The sequence below is a fragment of the Giraffa tippelskirchi genome, chromosome 4, assembly GCF_054371585.1.
Source record: "Giraffa tippelskirchi isolate mGirTip1 chromosome 4, T2T-mGirTip1v1.2.pri, whole genome shotgun sequence".
NCBI classification, from domain to species: domain Eukaryota; kingdom Metazoa; phylum Chordata; class Mammalia; order Artiodactyla; family Giraffidae; genus Giraffa; species Giraffa tippelskirchi.
In genome coordinates this window covers 97,488,643-97,508,513 of record NC_137278.1, presented here as the reverse complement: position 1 = coordinate 97,508,513, position 19,871 = coordinate 97,488,643, and the positions used below count along the sequence as shown (strand labels likewise).

At 37.6% G+C, this 19,871-nt stretch overlaps 1 protein-coding gene across 3 annotated transcripts in view; it reads right to left on the bottom strand.

Annotated features, from left to right (window-relative positions):
* Nucleotides 1-19,871, bottom strand: part of MGAT4A (alpha-1,3-mannosyl-glycoprotein 4-beta-N-acetylglucosaminyltransferase A) — a 117,080-nt gene that overhangs the window by 38,684 nt on the left and 58,525 nt on the right. For all 3 annotated transcript variants that reach the window (XR_014051894.1, XM_081484535.1, XM_081484534.1), the window contains one exon: nucleotides 18,475-18,608. Coding sequence is in view for 2 of the 3 variants with exons in the window: in XM_081484535.1 (XP_081340661.1) it covers nucleotides 18,475-18,608 (134 nt within the window). In the remaining variant the exon portion in view is untranslated. The remainder of the gene's footprint in view (nucleotides 1-18,474; nucleotides 18,609-19,871) is intronic.

The window sequence follows — 19,871 nt, the reverse complement described above, 5'->3', positions numbered from 1 at the left end:
GAATCCAAGTCAAGAGCGTGTTAACAAATCAGCAAAAAGTTTAACAAACCTGTCAACTTCTAAAGTATATACAAGTGGACAGCCAATACTCCCAAACAATTTTAACTACAGTGACAGCTTAAAATGCTCAATTGTTAAAAGGAATCAATGATATATACAGTATGATCTATGTTACAAATACTGCCAAAACACTTCATACTTGAGGAAAACAAAACACACCAAAAAAGATAAAGCTTTAAGCCTGGATATTACAAAACCACTGAATTTAAAAAAAAAAATTGTTTTAGGGGAAGTCTTTTTGGAAAAGTATTTCAACTGTAATTTCTGTTCATTGAAAGTAATTCCTATCTTACTGTTAAAGACATAAGAGTGAGGCAACTTACTGAGAACACAGCCTTCAAATTCTTAACAAAGAATCATGGGGATACAACTAACACACAACTCAAAATCCTCCATCCTTCCCCTACACAAACCCAAGCACATCTCACCACTCATCAGGCCGTGATTTTGGAGAACACAATCAATTCTGGTTTGTATAACCTTTAGTGAGTTTATTAATACCTGAAACTCAATTTGATAAGCATTTATTAAGAGCCAGTGATTTGTCTATCCAAGGAAATAGGAATACAAGACAGAGAAGAGCAGCTCCCTGTCCCAGGAGGCTGGCCGAGAGGGTGGCCAAGAATAGGCTATGTGAGCACAGATCTATCATGTAACGTATAACAAAACATAAAATGCAAGTGATCCATATCTAACAGTACACATAACCCTTATGTTGCACATTAACTGACATTAAGTAGCAAAAGATTCATTTAAAGGACTATATAGTCTTTGAGATTTTGGAAGCTTCGTTGCTTTAAATTTAAAGAACCTTTTTCCTGAAATCTTTTTTATAAAGGTCTGTGGAGATTTTTTTTTTAAGATTTATTTTTGATGTGGACCATTTTAAAGTCTTTATTGAATCTGTTACATACAGCTTCTGTTTTGTTGTTTTATTTTAAGTTGAAAGGCTTTGTGGGATCTAGCTCCCTGACCAGGGATCGAACCCACACCTCCTACACTGGAAGGTAAAGTCTTAATCACTGTACTGCCAGGGAAGTCCTACATGAAGACTTTTTAAAAGGTAATACTGTTACCCAATTATCAGCATGTATCTCTGAATCTATGACTGCTGCTGCTGCTGCTGCTAAGTCGCTTCAGTCGTGTCCGACTCTGTGCGACCCCATAGACGGCAGCCCACCAGGCTCTGCCATCCCTGGGATTCTCCAGGTAAGAATACTGGAGTGGGTTGCCATTTCCTTCTCCAGTGCATGAATGGGAAAACTGAAAGTGAAGTCGCTCAGTCGTGTCCGACTCTTAGCGAACCCATGGACTGTAGTCTACCAGGCTCCTCCATCCATGGGATTTTCCAGGCAAGAGTACTGGAGTGGGGTGCCAAATATGTTTATTCCAAGGGTATGTAAACGATATGATTGAGATAGGTGGGGGAAAAGAGTAGACATACATCGTAAAGAAGAAACAGCATTTCCCCCCCTTGGAATATCAAGTCTTTTTTATGGTTAAGCAAAATTATTATTTTTTAATTAAAACCAAAAGATGTATAAATACATACTGAAACATGGATGAACCCTGAAAACACTATGCTAAGTGAGAGAAGCCAGTCACAAAGGACCACATACAGTTTTTAACTGCACTTTTAAAAACTGTCCAGAATTAAAACAAAAAAATCTACAGAGACAGAAAGTAGATTAGTGGTCTACTAATTAGTGTCTAGGCCTAGAGGGAAAGCAGTATTAATGAGTAATAGCTAAGGGGTGCAAAACTTTTTTTTTAGGTGATAAAAAATCTTCTAAAATTGATTGAGATGATGGCTACAGAACTCTGACTTAAAATAGGTGAATTGTATGTTATGTCAATTCCAAATAAAAATCAAAAACATAAAACCAAGAAAAAAGTTAAATGTAGAAAAAGAAGGATTTCAGACTGTGCATACAGAACTGTGGGGTCAGGTTCTCTTAGGGATACATAAGGAAAAGTTTAAGACTCATAGAAGCAGGTTCACATAAGTCACTAATACTGACAATTCACCACTGTAGAGTCACACATATGTAACAATTCATCAACATATATGCTTGGCTTAAGAATCAATTTTACCTGTAGTGTATAAATTAGATGAAATGAAAGTAACAAATCCCAATCTTTATCTTAAATCAATAATTTATAAAGTCCAATTTAAAAGAAATAATTCTCTGCCAAATGCCATGGCAGTCAGGAAATTGCAACAGAGTCAAAATATTTCACAGAAACTTTTGATTAAACTCAATTAATATATAAAATATCATATCACTTTTGAATGTGCTATAGCTGTTATGTTCTGTAATATGCAAAGAACAAATATGTGAAACAGAAGCCTGAGTAAAAAGATACTTCTACAAATAAATTATAGAAATGTATTTCTAATGGCCTAATGAATAAAACAGAATGTTAGAGGCAACCTCCTATGAAAAATAAACGTTGCAAATGTCAGAGAATTTTAACAGATACCAGCTGTAAAACAGTTACTCAGATGAAAAGAAGAAATTTAAAGCACTAGATCAAAAAGAACATAAAATTAAAAAGACTGAATTTTAAATCACTTGAAGGTAAAAACCATCTTTAAAAAACTGATTTTATGTTTAAAGAACATTTTTAAAATGTCCTTTATATATGGACAGAGGAGCCTGGCAGGCTACAGTCAATCAGGTTGCAAAGAGCTGGACACGACTGAAACAACTTAGTACACACACACACATATGTAAATTTACTATCTTCTTTCTACTCACTTCATTCCACAAATATTTACTTAGTGTCTACACCATAAGCAGGGATATTTACATCCATAGCATATCCATCGGAGAAGGCAATGGCACCCCATTCCAGTACTCTTGCCTGGAAAATCCCATGGACTGAGGAGCCTGGTAGGCTGCAGTCCATGGGGTCGAGAAAAGTCGGACACGACTGAGCAACTTCACTTTCACGCATTGGGGAAGGAAATGGCAACCCACTCCAGTGTTCTTGCCTGGAGAATCCCAGGGACAGGGGAGCCTGGTGGGCTGCCGTCTATGGGGTCGCACAGAGTCGGACTCAACTGAAGCGACTTAGCAGCAGCAGCAGCATATCCATATTGTCAAACTCTGAGTGCATAAATGCTCAGTTGCTAAGTTGTGTCTGACTCTTTGAACATCATGGACTGTAGCCGCCAGGCTCCTCTGTCCATGGGATTTTCCAGGCAAGAATACTGGAGTAGGTAGCCATTTCCTTCTCTAGGGAATCTTCCTGACCCAGGGATCAAACCCAGATCTGCATTACAGGCAGATTCTGAGCCCCAAGGGAAACCCTTAGACAGGGTATGTGTAAGATAATCCACTGGAATATGTCACAGTCTACATTTTTCTATTTTGGATATATTTTAGAGGGTATAATATACTATTATTAGCATACACGTGTACAGCCTGGGAGTATGGGATCAATGAGATGCTGAGCAGGAAGGCTGAGTTCGTAATGCTATACTGGGTGAGTCCTGGTGAGATAGCAAGGTTGAATCAGCCAAACAGGCCACCAGGTGGTAATGAAAATAGGCCATAGAAACAAGGATGCTATCAGCCACCTTTTACAGTTACCTTCTAAATAACCCCTGCTGGCTCTCTATCATTCCCTTGATAGCTTTGCTGAAGTCTTCCTCTATCCTTGTTCCTAGTGGCTACATTTTCTTCCTGTTATGGGTCACTTTTTTTTGCTCCTTGGCATGCAGGATAACAATAATTAATTCTTATTTGATACCAGACATCACAAATGGACACGGCTTCCCGGTGGCTAAGTGGTAAAAAAAAAAAAAAAAAAAAAAAAAATCTGCCTGCCAATGCAGAAGATGCGGGTTTAATCTCTGGGTTGGGAAGATCAGCTGGAGAAGGAACTAGCAACCCACTCCAGTATTCTTTCCTGGGAAATCAAACCAGTCAATCTTAAGGGAAATAAACCCTGAATATTCATTGGAAGGACTGATACCAAAGCTCCAATGCTTTAGCCACCTGATATGAAGAGCTGGCTCATTAGAAAAGACCCTAATTCTGGGAGAGATTGAAGGCAAAAGGAGAAGAGGGCAACAGAGGATGAGATGCTGAATAGTATTACTGACTCAATGGACAGGAGTTTGAGCAAACTCCGGGAGATAGTGAAGGACAGGGAAGCCTGAGCAAACTCCGGGAGATAGTGAAGGACAGGAAAGCCTGGCGTGCTGCAGTCCATGGGGTCATAAAGAGTCGGACACAACTTAGTGACTGAACAACAATAAACAACTAAAAAGCTGGGCAAAATATATGATCCAGTTGTTCTCAGACAGTGGATAGCAGACTCTGCAGGATGGGATTCTCCGAGAGAGAACTGAGCATCACGATTGTCCCGACTTTCGCCTGGAGACATTTCCAGATCACATTGCAGGAAGGGAAACCTGAAGACAGCAGCTGGAAAGTGCAGAACAGACTTGCCAAAAGGAGACTGACTGCTGCACAGAAATGATGGTGCCCTTGCATGTTTGTTGGGTGGGGACCCAGTGAGAATTCCAGAAAGATAATGTGTACAAGTGACAAATCAAAAGGATTAAAGTGACAGGCCTGTGCCACAATGGGGTTGGCAGCTCACAATAAATTGCAGATCTACCAATGAAGGTAACAAGTACCACAGTTAGCTTGTAGTTTCTGAAATAGTCAAGCCATCAAAAAACAAGAGTAAGAAAGAGGAAATTAAAAGGATACACAATGTATCTATCCTAAGTCTTTCCTACTTTCCATCTCCTAAAGAGTCAGCTGATGCTACAGCAATAGTTATCAAACTTCTGTGATCAGAGTCCTCTGTTCGGTTCAAAGTAAATTCATTAATTTCATGACTTTTCGCCACCTCCATGAGCATCTTAGTCCAAGCCTCACCTGGATTAGTATAATAGTTTTCTAAGTGGTCTCTTGGCTTCTGCCCTTTCCAAAGAAGCCTCGATGATCCTTTTAAAAAGTAAGTTATATCAAAAACATAATTGCAATCTAATCATGAAAAAACATCAGACAGATCCAAATTGAGACAGTCTACAGAATAACTGACTAGGACTGCAAGGAGATCAAACCAGTCAATCCTAAAGGAAATCAACCCTGAATATTCATTGGAAGGACTGATGCTGAAGCTGAAGCTCCAATACTTTGGCCACCTGATGCAAAGAACTGACTCATTAGAAAAGACCCTGATGCTGGGAAAGATTGAAGGAGAAGGAGGAGGCAGAGGATTAGATGGATAGATAGCATCACTGACTCAAGGGACATGAATTTGAGCAAACTCTGGGAGACAGTGGAGGACAGAGCAACCTGGCATTCTACAGTATATGGGGTCACAAAGAGTTGGAAGCAACTGAACAACTCATGAAAAGTCTCCTAGTGCATGAAACACAAGAAAAGACTGAAGAACTGTCATAGATAGGAGGAAATTAAGGAAACAGAACAACTAAATACAATGTGATATTTTGGCTTGTATGCTGGAATAGACAAATGACCTTAGGTGGAAAAACATGGAATCTGAATCATGTCTACAGTCTGGTTAATAACATTATGTCAAGGTTAATTTCCCGGTCTTAATCATTTGAATGTGGCTACGTGAGTTATTAACATTAGAGTCAGTACAGTGAAGGGGATATTCTTCATCACTTTTCCAACTTTTCTGTAATTCTAAAATTACTTCCAAATAAAGTATTTTAAAGTGACTTACTGGAAAAGACCCTGATGCTGGGAAAGATAGAGGGCAAGAGAAGAAGAGGGGTAACAGAGGATGAGATGGTTGGATGGCATCACTGACCCAATGGACATGAGTTTGAGCAAACTCTGGGAGACGGTAAAGGACAGGGAAGCCTGGCATGCTGCAGTCCTTGGGGTGGCAAAGAGTCAGACATGACTGAGCGACTGAACAACAACAACAAAAGTGCCTTCAAAGAAAAAAAGTCAGTCAGGCGTCTTTCCCACTTGAAGCTCTCAAATGACTTTCTACATCAGCAGTTTGCAAAACAGACCCACTCTTTGTTTTCATAAACTAAAACTTTACTGGAACACAACCCCACCCTTTTATTTACATATTGTTTCTGGCTGTTTGGGGGGCTACAACAGCAGAGTTGAGCAGTTGCAACAGAGACTGAATGTCCTGCAAAGCCTAAAATGTTTGTCATGTGGCTCTTTATCAAAAATAAAAACTTTTTGTCAGTTCTCTGACTGAGGATAAAAGTCACATTCTTGTGATGGCCTGGAGAGTCCTAAGCGATCTGGCCCAACCCACTCCTCCACCTGCTGCCCACTGCTGAGCCCCTTACCTTCTCTGCTCCAGTCACATAGGCCTCTCCTTGCTGGTTCACAAAATGTGCCAAGCAGTGCTCTCACCTCAGGGCCTTTGCACACACTGTGAGTCCGCCTGGACTGTTCAGCTCCTGCACCCTTCAGGTCTTTGCCCAAAGGTCTTTGCTCAAATAAACCATCCTCTGGCAACCTGGTACTTCCTTGATTATTCACTCTGATTTATTCTCCACAGCATTCACTACCATCTAACAATTATTGATATGTATTTGCTTTTTTATCTGTCCTTCTTGACAATGTAAGTTTCATTGGGAAGAGGCTTTGTTTCATTCAATGATATGTCTAACACCACTGTTTTGGTAAACAACTACTGGATCACAAGCAACTTTTATAGGACATATAGATAGATACACACACACACACACACACACACTTTCTTCCTGACCGGCATTTGTGTGATTTATAATCAATGCATAAGTGTGTGTGTGTGTGTGTGTGTGTGTGTGTGTGTTAGTTGCTTAGTCGTGTCTGACCCTTTGCGACCCCATGGACTTAGCCCACCTGGCTCCTCTGTCCATGGAATTCTCCAGGCAAGAATAATGGAGTGGGATGTCATGCCCTTCTCCAGGAGATCTTCCCGACCCAAGGATCAAACCCAGGTCTCCCACATTGCAGGTAGATTCTTTATTGTTTGAGCTACCTGGGAAGCCCAACATCTTAAAATCTAGCTGCTAAAAAGATTACAGATCAAAAATACTTCTGAAGCACCAAGACAGTTACCTGTGATTTAAATTCAAGAACAGAAACAACTAATAACTAGACAGGTCATCAGCAAGTCTGCAAAGACATGAACATTATATTCAATAATGGAAAAGATTGTGAAAAAGAATATGTATATGTATCGAGTCACTTTGCTGCACAACAGTCATTAACATAATTCAACTATACTTCAATAAAAACTAATTAAATAAATAAAAATAAAATGAAAATATAGAAATGATAAAGGCAATAAAACTAAGAGTCAGTTCTTTGAAAAGATCAAAAATGATAATCAACTGAACAGCATCACAAGAAATATTTCTACTTTACCTGATGGCCAGTGAGCTGGAGATCTCAGAGGGGGAGGAAATGGGCAACAGAAAGGAAGGGAAATAGGGGTGGGGTAGGAAGAATGAAGATAGGAGATTGCTGTTTAGTATAATAAACCTTGAGGAACTATTGGACTCTTGTGCATATATAACTTAAATGCACTTAGCTTTGTGCATATATAACACAAATTTTTCAAAACAAGAAAAGGGTACAGAAAAAATTATTCTTCTGTAATTCTAAACTACAAGTTAAGGGCACAATCTACTGCCTAATGGAATTTTTTTTTAATCTCCTCCAGTACCTTCCTCATTTTAGTACTTCAATAAATACTAGTTCAATGAGTGAAAGTATACTTAGAATGAAATCTATTCTTTTGTCTCTATTAAAAAAGATGACAAACAGGTAATGATGCGAGTTTGAGAAAATGTTAAGTCTAGTGATGGCCACTGTTTCTGAGGAAACTGCACTTGTCAGGTGCTTTGGGGTGGAAGAAAGTTCCAAAGCATTCATGTCAGAATTGGCTGAAAGCACACTGAAGGGTCTAACCAACAAAGACTAAACCACTCACAGAGTTCACTCAGGAACACAGCACTGACATTACACACACTCACCAATGAGAAACAGGTACGACTACAAACTCCATTTTCAGTAAAACCCAAATTAATCAAAATTCTCAAACTCAAAAGGAACCCAGTTTGATTCCAGTAATCCAAGGTAACATGCAGAATCATGAAGACTAGCTATATTTGCAGGAAGCAGCCAGACTCTGTGGCAGTTACAAAGGCATGGTCTTTGATCAAAAAATAAAACAAATCACCAATTAGCCTGTTCCTCCTCCTCCTCCTATAAATCAGGAGTCTAGAGAAAAAAGCCATTTCCTCCAATGATGATTCACAAAGAAGGAACCAACACAGCAACTACAGAAAAATAAAAGAAATAAAGAAGAGCTTCAACAAAACCTGTGAACAAAAATAACTACGTCAATAGCCACAAAACAGGTGAGAAATAAGGACCAAATACTTCCTCATTAACGTAAAAGGAAAACACACCCAGTTGAAGCTGTTGTAAAGCAACTACAGATAGTAGAAATGATTGGAATGATTCTAAAATATACACAGAAATGCAAAACACCTACAGTATCTAAAATAATCTTGAAAAGAAGAGAATTGGAGGACCTAATGTTACCTGACTTCAACATTTAAAAGTTATAGTCATTAAGATAGTGAGAAATTTGTATAAGGATCAACCCACAGATCAATGGAATAAAACAAAAAAAGACCCACATTATAGGATCACTGGATTTTCAACCAAAGCACCAAAGAAATCCAATGGGGAAAGGAAAGTGTTTCAATACTTGGTACAAGAGAAAATGACATCCATACAAAAAACAGTGAACTTTAACGTGACCAAAAATTTACCACTAGATGGACTGTAGACCTAAAGCAGAAGTTGAAGCGTGAATTTTTCAGAGAAGAAAATCTTTATGATTTAGGGGGAAGCAAGGGTTCCTCAAGTCATGGAGAGCAACAGTCATAACAGAAAACATTGATAAATTAAACTTCATCAAAATGAAAAAGTTGTGCTCACTAAGACAAGGCAAAAAGATGCACCGACTCCCACAGATTGGGAGAAATATTCACAAAATCACGTATTTGACAAAGGAATGGCATCCATTATATACAAAGAACTCTGAAAAACTCAACACCAGCATCCAAATTTTTTAATGGGCAAGGTTCAAATAATGATGGATAAATAGAGATGTGATAAATAAAAACACGAAAACATCAGTAGAATTTAGGCAGTATGTAAATAGCTATTTACTATAAAATTCTATCAATTTTGTTGTATGTCTTAAAGTTTTCATAATAAAAGGTACCATTCAAAAGCTCTTGAAATTAAAGAAGGCTTGACTCTATATTCCTAAAGAATATATCATGTGCCAGGGGAAATGATCCACACATAGTGGTTAAAATCAAGACATATTATAGCAAAATTAGTAGGCTTTAAAACTGAAAAAGAATCTTTTGGGCAATCAGACTAAATATGGATTACTTGTAGCAAAAAATAAGAAAGCTGGAATAACATCTGTCTAGTTTCAGCAACAGCACTATACTACTCCCCTACCTCTTCAGGAAAAAAAGAGAAATTCCTCACATGAACTTTCTTGAGGAAAACGAGAAAATGAACTTTAATCAACAGATTTAAGTAGGTTAAGCAAGTGAGTAGATGGGGTTCTCAGGTGGAGCTAGTGGAGAAGAACCCGTCTGCCAATGTAGAAGATGTAAGGGACACGGGTTCAATCCCCAGGTTGGAAAGATCCCCTGGAGTAGGAAATGGCAACCTGCTCCAGTATTGTTTGAAAAATTCCATGGACAGAGAAGCCTGGAGGGCTACAGTCCCTGGGGCTGCAAGTCAGACAAAATTGAGCACTCTACTTACAGTACCAAGTAAGTAGCTACACTATGAATCATGAGGACCAAACTTCTCATCGTTGGAGAAAAAGAGATGAAATTAAGGAATGAGTGCGGAGGCTAGAATAAACTCTGTGGTATTGGGCTGTACCTACAAATAGATGCACACAGGATGTACACAAATGTACATATGTGTGAATGCCTGTGTATGTATGAATACACATACTTCCCAGCTCTGGTCACTGAAAAGACCAGAAGCAATGATTCTTCAGGAACAAGGAGCATATCTGGAATCCAGGTCTTGGTTTCCATTACCATTCTCCAAAAAAATAAAGGAACCGGCTTTCTTGGGGATGTATTGCATTGGCCAAAAGCTCATTCAGAGTTTTTCGTCCATTATGGCCATGTAAGATGCTGACATCTGGGGAGATCGGCTACAGGGTATCTGGGAACTCAGTATAACTTCTACAATTTTCCTACAAGTAGAAGATTACTTCAAAATAGTTTTTAAAAATGAAATGTGAAACTATCCCCAAAAATAACCAATGCAAAAAACAAAAAGCCACTACAAACAAGAAAATTTAAGAACACTCATGGTCATCTCCTTGGTCAAAGAGGAAACACAAACCAAAATCACCGATGGTGCACGGTAGGGGTAGGAAATTAATAGATACAAGGAATATAGCCATTTATAATAACTTTAAATGGACTATAATCTGCAAAAACATTGAATCACTGTGTTGCACACCTGAAATTCTAACACTATAAATAAACTATACTTCAATTTAAAAAATCATGGACTAATAAGAATTGAAACATTTCACATTAGAACCTATGGGATACAGCTAACACAGTACTCAAAAGAAAATTCATATTAGTTCTTATATTAGCAAAAGGAAATAATAAATAGCAAATAATAAATCAGTGTAGCATCTGGGTCAAGATGTTTGCAAAGTATTAAATGGAACCAACAAAAGCAAAAAAATTAACAGTGTTAAAAGCAGGCATTAATAAATTAGAAAACAAAAGAGAGAAATAATAAACCTAAAGGATGGTTTAGAGGATAATAAAACCAGATCCACTAGCTAATCCATTAAAGGGGAAGGGCATACAAATACAAACACATAAACTAAGAAATTAAGGAGATATCATCACAAAAAGAACAAAAGTTACTTTGCTCTACTCTATATAAAGCAAATTTTAAAACTTTTATAAAATGAACCACTTTCTAGGAAGGCATTTTATCAAAATTGACAAGAAACCTAAGTAGCTCTTACTGTTCTAGTATGAAAATCTGTTAGTATTATATCATCTATGTAGAAATGGGGAGAAAAATAATACATCCACACATACACTCATGAAATATCTCTGAATGGGTAAACAACCGTGACAGGCGAGGGGGATGTACAGATCGTCATACTGAGTGAAGTAAGTCAGACAGAGAAGGGCATATATCGTATGACATCCCTTATATGCAGAATCTAAAAAGAAAATTTATTTACAAAACAGAAACATACTCACAGACTTAAGAGAATGAACTTATCATTGCCAGGGGTAGAGTAGAGGGGATGGAGGCAGGAAGGGATAGTCAGGGAGTTTGGGATGGGCATGTACACACTGCTATATTTAAAATGGATGACCAACAAGGGCCTACTGCACAGCACAGGGAACTCTGCTCAATGTCATGGAGCAGCCTGGATGGGAGGGGAGTTTGGGGGAGAATGGATACATGTATATGTATGGCTGAGCCCCTTTGCAGTCCACCTGAAACTATCACAACATTGTTAATTGGCTAATCTCCAATATAAAAGCTTAAAAAAATCCATCAACAGGCAAGGGGAACAGCCTTAGAGGAGAGACTTTTTGAGGTATATATAACACACATTTATAATTTTTAAACCATGTGATCCTATTACCTGACCAAAAAATTAACTAAGTAGCAAATAATTTTCCCTTGCAAATAAAATATAGAACAAAAAATAAAACTCCACAGCAACTGGATCAATTCTCTCTGGTTATTATTCAATTTGTTTTCATTTACAAATTAACCTGCTCTGCAAATCCTGCCTATAGGCCTGCTAACCAACTAGCACTATTAACTCAATTTAAATCAAAGAATTTAAAGAAAGCATACTAAAGTTCTCTGGCACTCTGACTGTAAAACACAAACTAAGATGTGTACAACAGTAAAACCAGAAACTTAATAAAAAGCAAAACTGTTCTCATGCCAAATATTAAACATTCCAAAAAGCCAGAAATTCTCTAAACTCAACTTTTCAGAGACTACTTTTAGGTATTTTTCCAACATGATGTATTTGTTATTTCATTGTAGAATCACAACTTGAAATCTATTGTTTAGGAACTTAAAAATTAAATATGGCTTTCTGATTGTTTCTAGGCAAACAGGATCTTAGTTGAAACCAACAGAAATTGACTCAGGTAGAATTGTTAGAAAAACAATTTACTGAAGATGACTGGTTAGAATTCACAGAACCTCCAGTGAGGTTGAGGAACCAGGCTAGGAAGGCGGCAGAAATAAAGTGGGGCCAGAGTCAAAAATCACAGAATGGTCACAGTGCCACAGCTTTCAAGTCCTCACCATCCATCAATAGTCGATGCTCTAGACTCTGCCCCTGTAGTTCCGGGAGACCCCAATACCACCACTGTCCATCACCAGAATGTCCACAATCTCTGCTTCTTTAGAAAAATACTGCTAAATATATTTTCTAATTTTTTGCTATTGGCATTTAGAAGTATAAACTGATCCTGTATTCAGCCACCTTAATAAATTCCCCTCTTACTCCAAGCAATCTGCCTGTTTTGGAGGGGTTTTCCATGTCATCTGAAAAAAATGAAGTTCCACGCAAAGTCCGGGAAAGGGATAGCCACATGGCTGAGCTTAGGTCACATGACTGAACGGGTCAAGCACATATCTGGCATTTTTCAGTTTCCATAGTAGGAGGAAGACACTTTCTCTCAACAGGATTCACTAAATGGGGAATTCTCCAAAGATAAAAAGGAGCGTAAAAAAATAATTTTTGCTAAAATTCAGAATATACTGTAGGAAGATATTCTGTCAGAAATGATCGTGACAGAAATAATATTATAGAAATGGTTATGAAATAAGAAGAAATATTATAAATTAATAATAAAGTATATACATAAAAATAAGGAGGCATATAGACAACCAAGGATCACTGGGATTCAAAAATACGAATTACATTCTAAGTAAAAGGAAACACAAGAATGATGCAATCTTAAAATAGGAACACCACCCTTGGTTGGTATCACAGTTTCTTCAGAGCACGTGGAATTCATTCCTCTCTACTCCTCCTGCAATTTCAGAATACAGTTAGTGAACTCTCAGTAATGCACCAACAGCCAGCTGTTCAAAACCTTGAATTTTCTGTAACTGTCTCATCAAGTTAAACCAATGGACATTTAAGGAAAAATCAACAGAAAGGAACAAAGAAATAGAAACACAGCAAATGACTACTTTTCTGTCTCTCCTTTCTTTCAAAAGGGGCATCTTATGGTTCCCCACTTCAAGGAAAAAACACAAAGAACAGAAAGTCCAACAAGGATGAAGAGACTCCTTCATAGTCTCCTTCACTGTCTATGTGTATTCTTGTCTAGTGTTTTCATTTCTGGTTTTCTCCTCACATGTTAAAGTAGACCCATGGTAATTCATACTTTTATAAAAGCTGAAAATGTTAGCAAAACACAAATTTACTTTGGCCAATTTACTCTAGGTAAATTTCAAATGGGAGAGTAGGGGAAAGTTTCATAAAAGGGATGAGCTGGGAGCTGAAGGAGGAATAAGGAAGAAAAAGGAAGAAGCAACGTTTAGGGTGACGAATAACACAATGAGAACCAAGAGAATGCAAAGTCTATGTAATAAACTGATGGCAGATGACTACAGCCCAGACCTACTAACACTATGATGTGAAGAGAAAGTGAAAGTCGCTCAGTCGTGTCTGACTCTTTGCGACCCCATGGACTACTGGAGTGGGCAGCCTTTCCCTTCTCCAGGGGGTCTTCCCAACCCAGGGATCGAACCCAGGTCTACCCCTTTGCAGGTGGATTCTTTACCAACTGAGCCACAAGGGGAGCCCACACTATGATGTAAAGAACCTTTAATAAACAGACCAGAAACCTGGAAGAGAGGCAGTTTGGAGAAACCAGACTAATTTAGTTATGGACAGATTAAGAGTTGCCCATAAAATACTTCAAATGATGTTATCAAGTCGGCAGTTGAAAGTAGAGACTCAAAAAAAAAAAAAAAAGAAAGGAGACACTCAAGAAGAAGCTAGAGATCTAGATTAGGATCCACCCTACAGGAAGATCATGGTCAGAGCCACAGAACACGCATTTGGGAATAGTATTAAATGGGTCCCAGGCTACCAGACACTTAGGTGAAAATTCTTAATTAATGTTGAACCAAATGTGGCGATTAATAATTTTATACTGGGACTTTCCTGGTGGTATAGTATCTCCCCAAAGTGTGATCTCATTGCACCTCCCTGCAACAGTGTTGACCTCAAAGGCATTATTCCCCTTTTAAAGATGAAGAAACTGAGGCTGACCAAAAAAAACCACCTGCTCCCGTGGCAGAATCCAGACCCTGAACACAAGTCATGTGACTCCAAACCCAGCATTATATCTTAGTGATCAGAGAAACAGCTACAGCAAGAGGGTCCTGAATCTTCATAGTGTTCAAAAGCTATAACAAACCTAGACAGCACATTAAAAAGCAGAGACATCATTTTGCCGACAAAGGTCCATATAGTCAAAGCTATGTTTTTTCTAGTAGTCATGTACAGATGTGAAAAGTGGATCAGAAAGAAGGCTGAGTGCCAAAGAATTGATGCTTTCGAACTGTGGTGTTGGAGAAGACTTTTCAGAGTCCCTTGGAAATCAAGGAGATCAAACCAGTCAATCCTAAAGGAAATCAACCCTGAATATTCATTGGAAAAACTGATTCTGAAGCTGAAGCTCCAATATTTTGGTCACTTGATGCAAAGAGCTGACTCAATGGAAAAGACCCTGGTGCTGGGAAAGATGAGGCAGGAGATGGGGGAGACAGAGGATGAGATGGCCGGATGGCATCACCAACTCAATGAACATGAACTTGAGCAAATTCTGGGAGACAGTGAAGGACAGGAAAGCCTGGTGTGCTGCAGTCCCTGGGGTTGCAAAGAGTTGCAACATGACTGAGCGACTGAACAACAGCAAGCGTTTATCTCTATAAGCTGAGTACAATTTTTCAAATGAATAAGGATAGTTTTTTATTCTATAGTTTTTAAATTTTAATGCTTTTTTCCTGATAAAAATCAATACAAGCTCGTTGCAAAAAAGTTCAAATCTTAGGTCTTCCCTGGTGGTACAGTGGATAAGAATCCTGCCAATGCAGGGGACACAGACTTGATCCTTGGTCCAGGAAGATCCCATATGCCGTGCAGCAACTAAGCCATGCATCACAACTACTGAGCCCACACGCCCTAGAGCCCATGCTCCCCAGCAAGACAAGCTACTGTAATGAGAAGCCCATGCACCACGACTAGAGAGCGCTCCCACACAGCAACAAAGACCCAGCACAGTCAAAAACAGAAATAGTCATTGTTTTCAGTTTTACAAAACTACATGGAATATAAAGTGGTATCTTCCCATAATCCCCATTCTCAAGCTATCTGCTACTAACAGTTTCAAGTCTAAGAAAACCTAAAAAAGAGGGGATATATATATATATACACACACACACACACATACATACATATATAAAACTGACTCACTTTACTGCACAGCAGAAACTAACACAACATTGTAAAGCAATGAGACTTCAATAAAAATTAATTTAAAAAATGGTTTCCAGTCTATTTCACGAGACCATTTTCTCTATTCATTTTATCAATGCACATTAAGAGCTGTATGAATGTGTCATGTGCTGGAATATATTTAAATACTCACAAATGTTTCTATTGGATCAATTTTTAGAAGCAGGATGTTAGCTCACAGAGGAAACCTAACATTTTAACAGCTATTGACAAACTGCTTTCTAAAGAGATTGTACCAATTTCTACTGATATACAATATGTGATTGACAGATTTGATTAATTAAAATGTAAAATTTCTATAACAGACAAAAACATCATAAACAAAGCTCATGCAAAAAACAAACTGGACAAAAGAGTTAATTAAACAGTCAGAGTTCATTTACATGAAAATTTCTTATAAATCAAAACTTACAAATGAAAAGAATGAGCAAAGGATACTCAACATCACTCATCAGAGAATTGCAAATCAAAACCACAATGAGGAATCATCTCACACCCGTCAGAATGGCTGCTATCGAAAAGTCTACAAACAATAAACACTGGAGAGGGTGTGAAGAAAAGGGAACCCTCTTACACTGTTGGTGGGAATGCAAACTAGTACAGCCACTATGGAGAACAGTGTGAAGATTCCTTAAAAAACTGGAAATAGAATGTAACCCAGCAATCCCACTGCTGGGCATACACACCGAGGAAAACAGAAATGAAAGAGACACGTGTACCCCAATGTACATCACAGCACTGTTTATAATAGGACATGAAAGCAACCTAGATGTCCTTTGGTAGACGAATGGAATAAGAAAGTTGTGGTATATATACGCAATGGAATATTACTCAGCTATAAAAAAAGAACACATTTGAGTCAGTTCTAATGAGGTGGATGACACTGGAGCCGATTATACAGAGTAAGAAAGTTAGAAAGAAAAATACCAACAGTATAGTAACACATATATATGGAATTTAGAAAGATGGTAATGACGACCCTATATACAAGATAGCAAAAGAGACAGATGTAAAGAACAGATTTTTGGACGTGGGAGAAGGCAAGGGTGGGATGGTTTGAGAGAACAGCATTGAAACATGTATATTATCATATGTGAAATAGATCACCAGTCCAAGTTCGATGAATGAAGCAGGGCACTTAAAGCCGGTGCACTGGGACAACTAGGACAAGAGGGATGGGGTGGGGAGGGAGGTGGGAGGAGGGTTCAGGACGGGGGGACACATGTACACCCATGGCTGATTCATGTCAGTGTATGGCAAAAACCACCACAATATTATAAAGTAATTAGCCTTCAACTAAAATAAATAAGTTAAAAAATAATATTATAAATACAAATGGCCAAAATATATATAAACCATTTAATCCCATTCAGTAGACAAATCCAAATTAAACAAAAGCAATGTATTATCATTACCCATCAAATTAGCCAAAATAAACTTAAAGAATAATAATATTATCTCACAGAGCCTGGGGACAGGGTACCAAGCTCTCTCCTAGACTGCTGAAAAGAGACACGAGCAGCTCAACTTCTGCAGGGCATCTTTCCCAGGTGTGAACATTTAATGTATGTGGACTCTACCCAGTAATTCCACAGTTAGGAATTGATCCTGCATCAGTACCAGCCAAGTGCACAATCATTTATTTATAGTAATGTTCAGTGCAGTGTGAAAATAGCAAAGGTGTGAAACAGTCTAAATCTGTCAATCAGATTAAATCAAGAATGCTAAAAATCATACAGTGGAATGTTATGAAGCCATAACAATGATGGTGTGATAGCTATTTGTGTTAGCTTGGGAAAATGTCCATGATAATAAGAAATATACAGAACAATTCCATTTATATATCTGTATACAGCCAGAGGAAAAATTTCTTAAGATATATGTATTTCATATTTCATATCTCAAGATATATGTATTTCAAAATAGTGACAGTCATTATATCTATTTGGAGGAATTACAGGCAATTTTCCAATATACTTGTCTGTAATGTTTTGAACAATATACATGTGTTTATTCTTTATATATAAACAAGCACATTTTCATTTAAAGAGAGACAGGAAACACTGAAAAGTTGGGAATCAGTGGGCCAAAATCAGATGAGGTTATAAAACCTTATGTTCTTAAATTCTATATAATAATTAAGGAAATATTTATTCCAGGGTGCTTCTTCCTCATTAAAAAAACTTGCTCAAGATTTACTCTTTCCCCATATCTTTTGAGGATACTAAAATAAAAGAAATCGAGCATTTATCATTAACATGATATTTGACTTTTCATTTTTTGACTTTTTAAAATTTATTTGTTTTTAAATGAAGGACAATTGCTTTACAGTACTGTGGTGGCTTCTACCAAACATCAACATGAATCAGCCATAGGTTTACAATAATGTGGCTGCACCTTGGGAGTACAGAGAAGGGGTAGAGAGAATAGAAATGATAAAAACCCCAGCCTAGGCTAAACCTTTCTCAGGTTTCAAAACTCCCAAAAAACATTAATGTGAATCTCCAAGTTCAGGTCCCGGAGCTAAAAATGCAGACGTGTTTGTAAAGATCTATATATATAATATCATCCAACTGACAACAGATGTTACCATTCCTGCATTGTGAATACAGAAAGGAAGTGAATGCAAACATTACAAGTTAGATTTATATTTAACTGTCAGATGGAATAGATCACCTAACCTTTACTCATCACATTTTATACAAAAAGTTTATAAGAGCATATTCAAAATATGGTCTCAATTCTTACAGATTATATGTGGTAAAAAAATATATAACAAATAATTACCTCTCCTATGAAGACTACTATAACACAGTCCAACTTCTCTTCAGGATACAGATTATCAATAAGGGAATGAAGAGTTTCTATGAGGTAAGATTTAACTTCTCTCTTCACTGTAGGAATTCCCATTACTATTGAAACTGAAACAAAAAAATGATAGTAATTATACTAAAAGATGTCACAAAGACAATGCAGAAAAACTCCAGTATTTCAAAATTATACCCTCTCAAATTGATAGAAAGAATTGGGTGATCAAAATATACTACATTTCAGAAAGAAAAATAATCAAAGATATGGGGCATACCTATTACACAATAATTCTTTTCCATATGACATCTTCATAAGAAAAGCAATAATGTCAAAGAACTGATCAAGATGAAAAACATTAAACCACACAGTAAAAATGGACATTAAAGTGTAAACAACAGATTTTATTATATAACTAAAACTTAGAAATATTAAACACACCCTAAAAATTAATTTCTCATATGTTATGTATGAGGCACCCTAAGGAGGACACAACATCCCTTCTGCGTTTTTTTTTTTCCAAATTTATAACCTCAATCTAACCATGAAGAAACGTCAGACAAATACAAACTCAGGGGATACTCCACCAACACCAGGAAAGAAAGGATGAGGAACTGTCCTTGACTGGAGAAGACTAAGGGGACCTGACAATTACATGAAATATGGGATCCTGAGTTAGATCCTGGAACAGAATAATAGCAACAACAATAATAAAATGACAAAATCTGAGTAAGATCCAAGGTTAACAGCATTAATGTTAATTTCCTGGTTTTGATCATTATACAACAGCTACATAAGGTGTGACTATTTACAGAAACTAAGTGAGGTAATACAGAAACTGTGTACTATTTGTGCAACTGTAAGTCTAAAATTACAGTCAAGTCTACCATAATGCTTGTTTTGAAGCATTCTTCCAACATGATGAATACACTAGAGAACAATTTGAGCATGATGTGGATTTTATGTTGGCTTTTATGCAATTTCCCCCCGGGACAAATACTTACTAGGTGAGCACAGAAAACTGTACCCATTTGGACTGAGTTCAGAAAAGTGAACCAAGCCAGGTAAAAATAATGCACAGCTGTCTCACTTCACTGCACGCTGAGAACCACACCCGTCTATTTCTGGTGCTACAACTTTCCACCAGATTTCAGTCCACCCACTTTGCACCACTTCACAAAAACCTTCCAAGCTGCAGTCCCTCTGAAGCCCACTTTAACAAGCAAACCTCAAGTCTTTTTTACAAGGTATTGATAGAATATCATATTTATTGTAGTATTTATGCACTTCTCCAAAATTCAATATGTGCCACTGCTTTTATTAGCTTATCTTTTCTTTGTGTGCAACTGACAGTGTTTTTGAGCGTTGTGATCCTA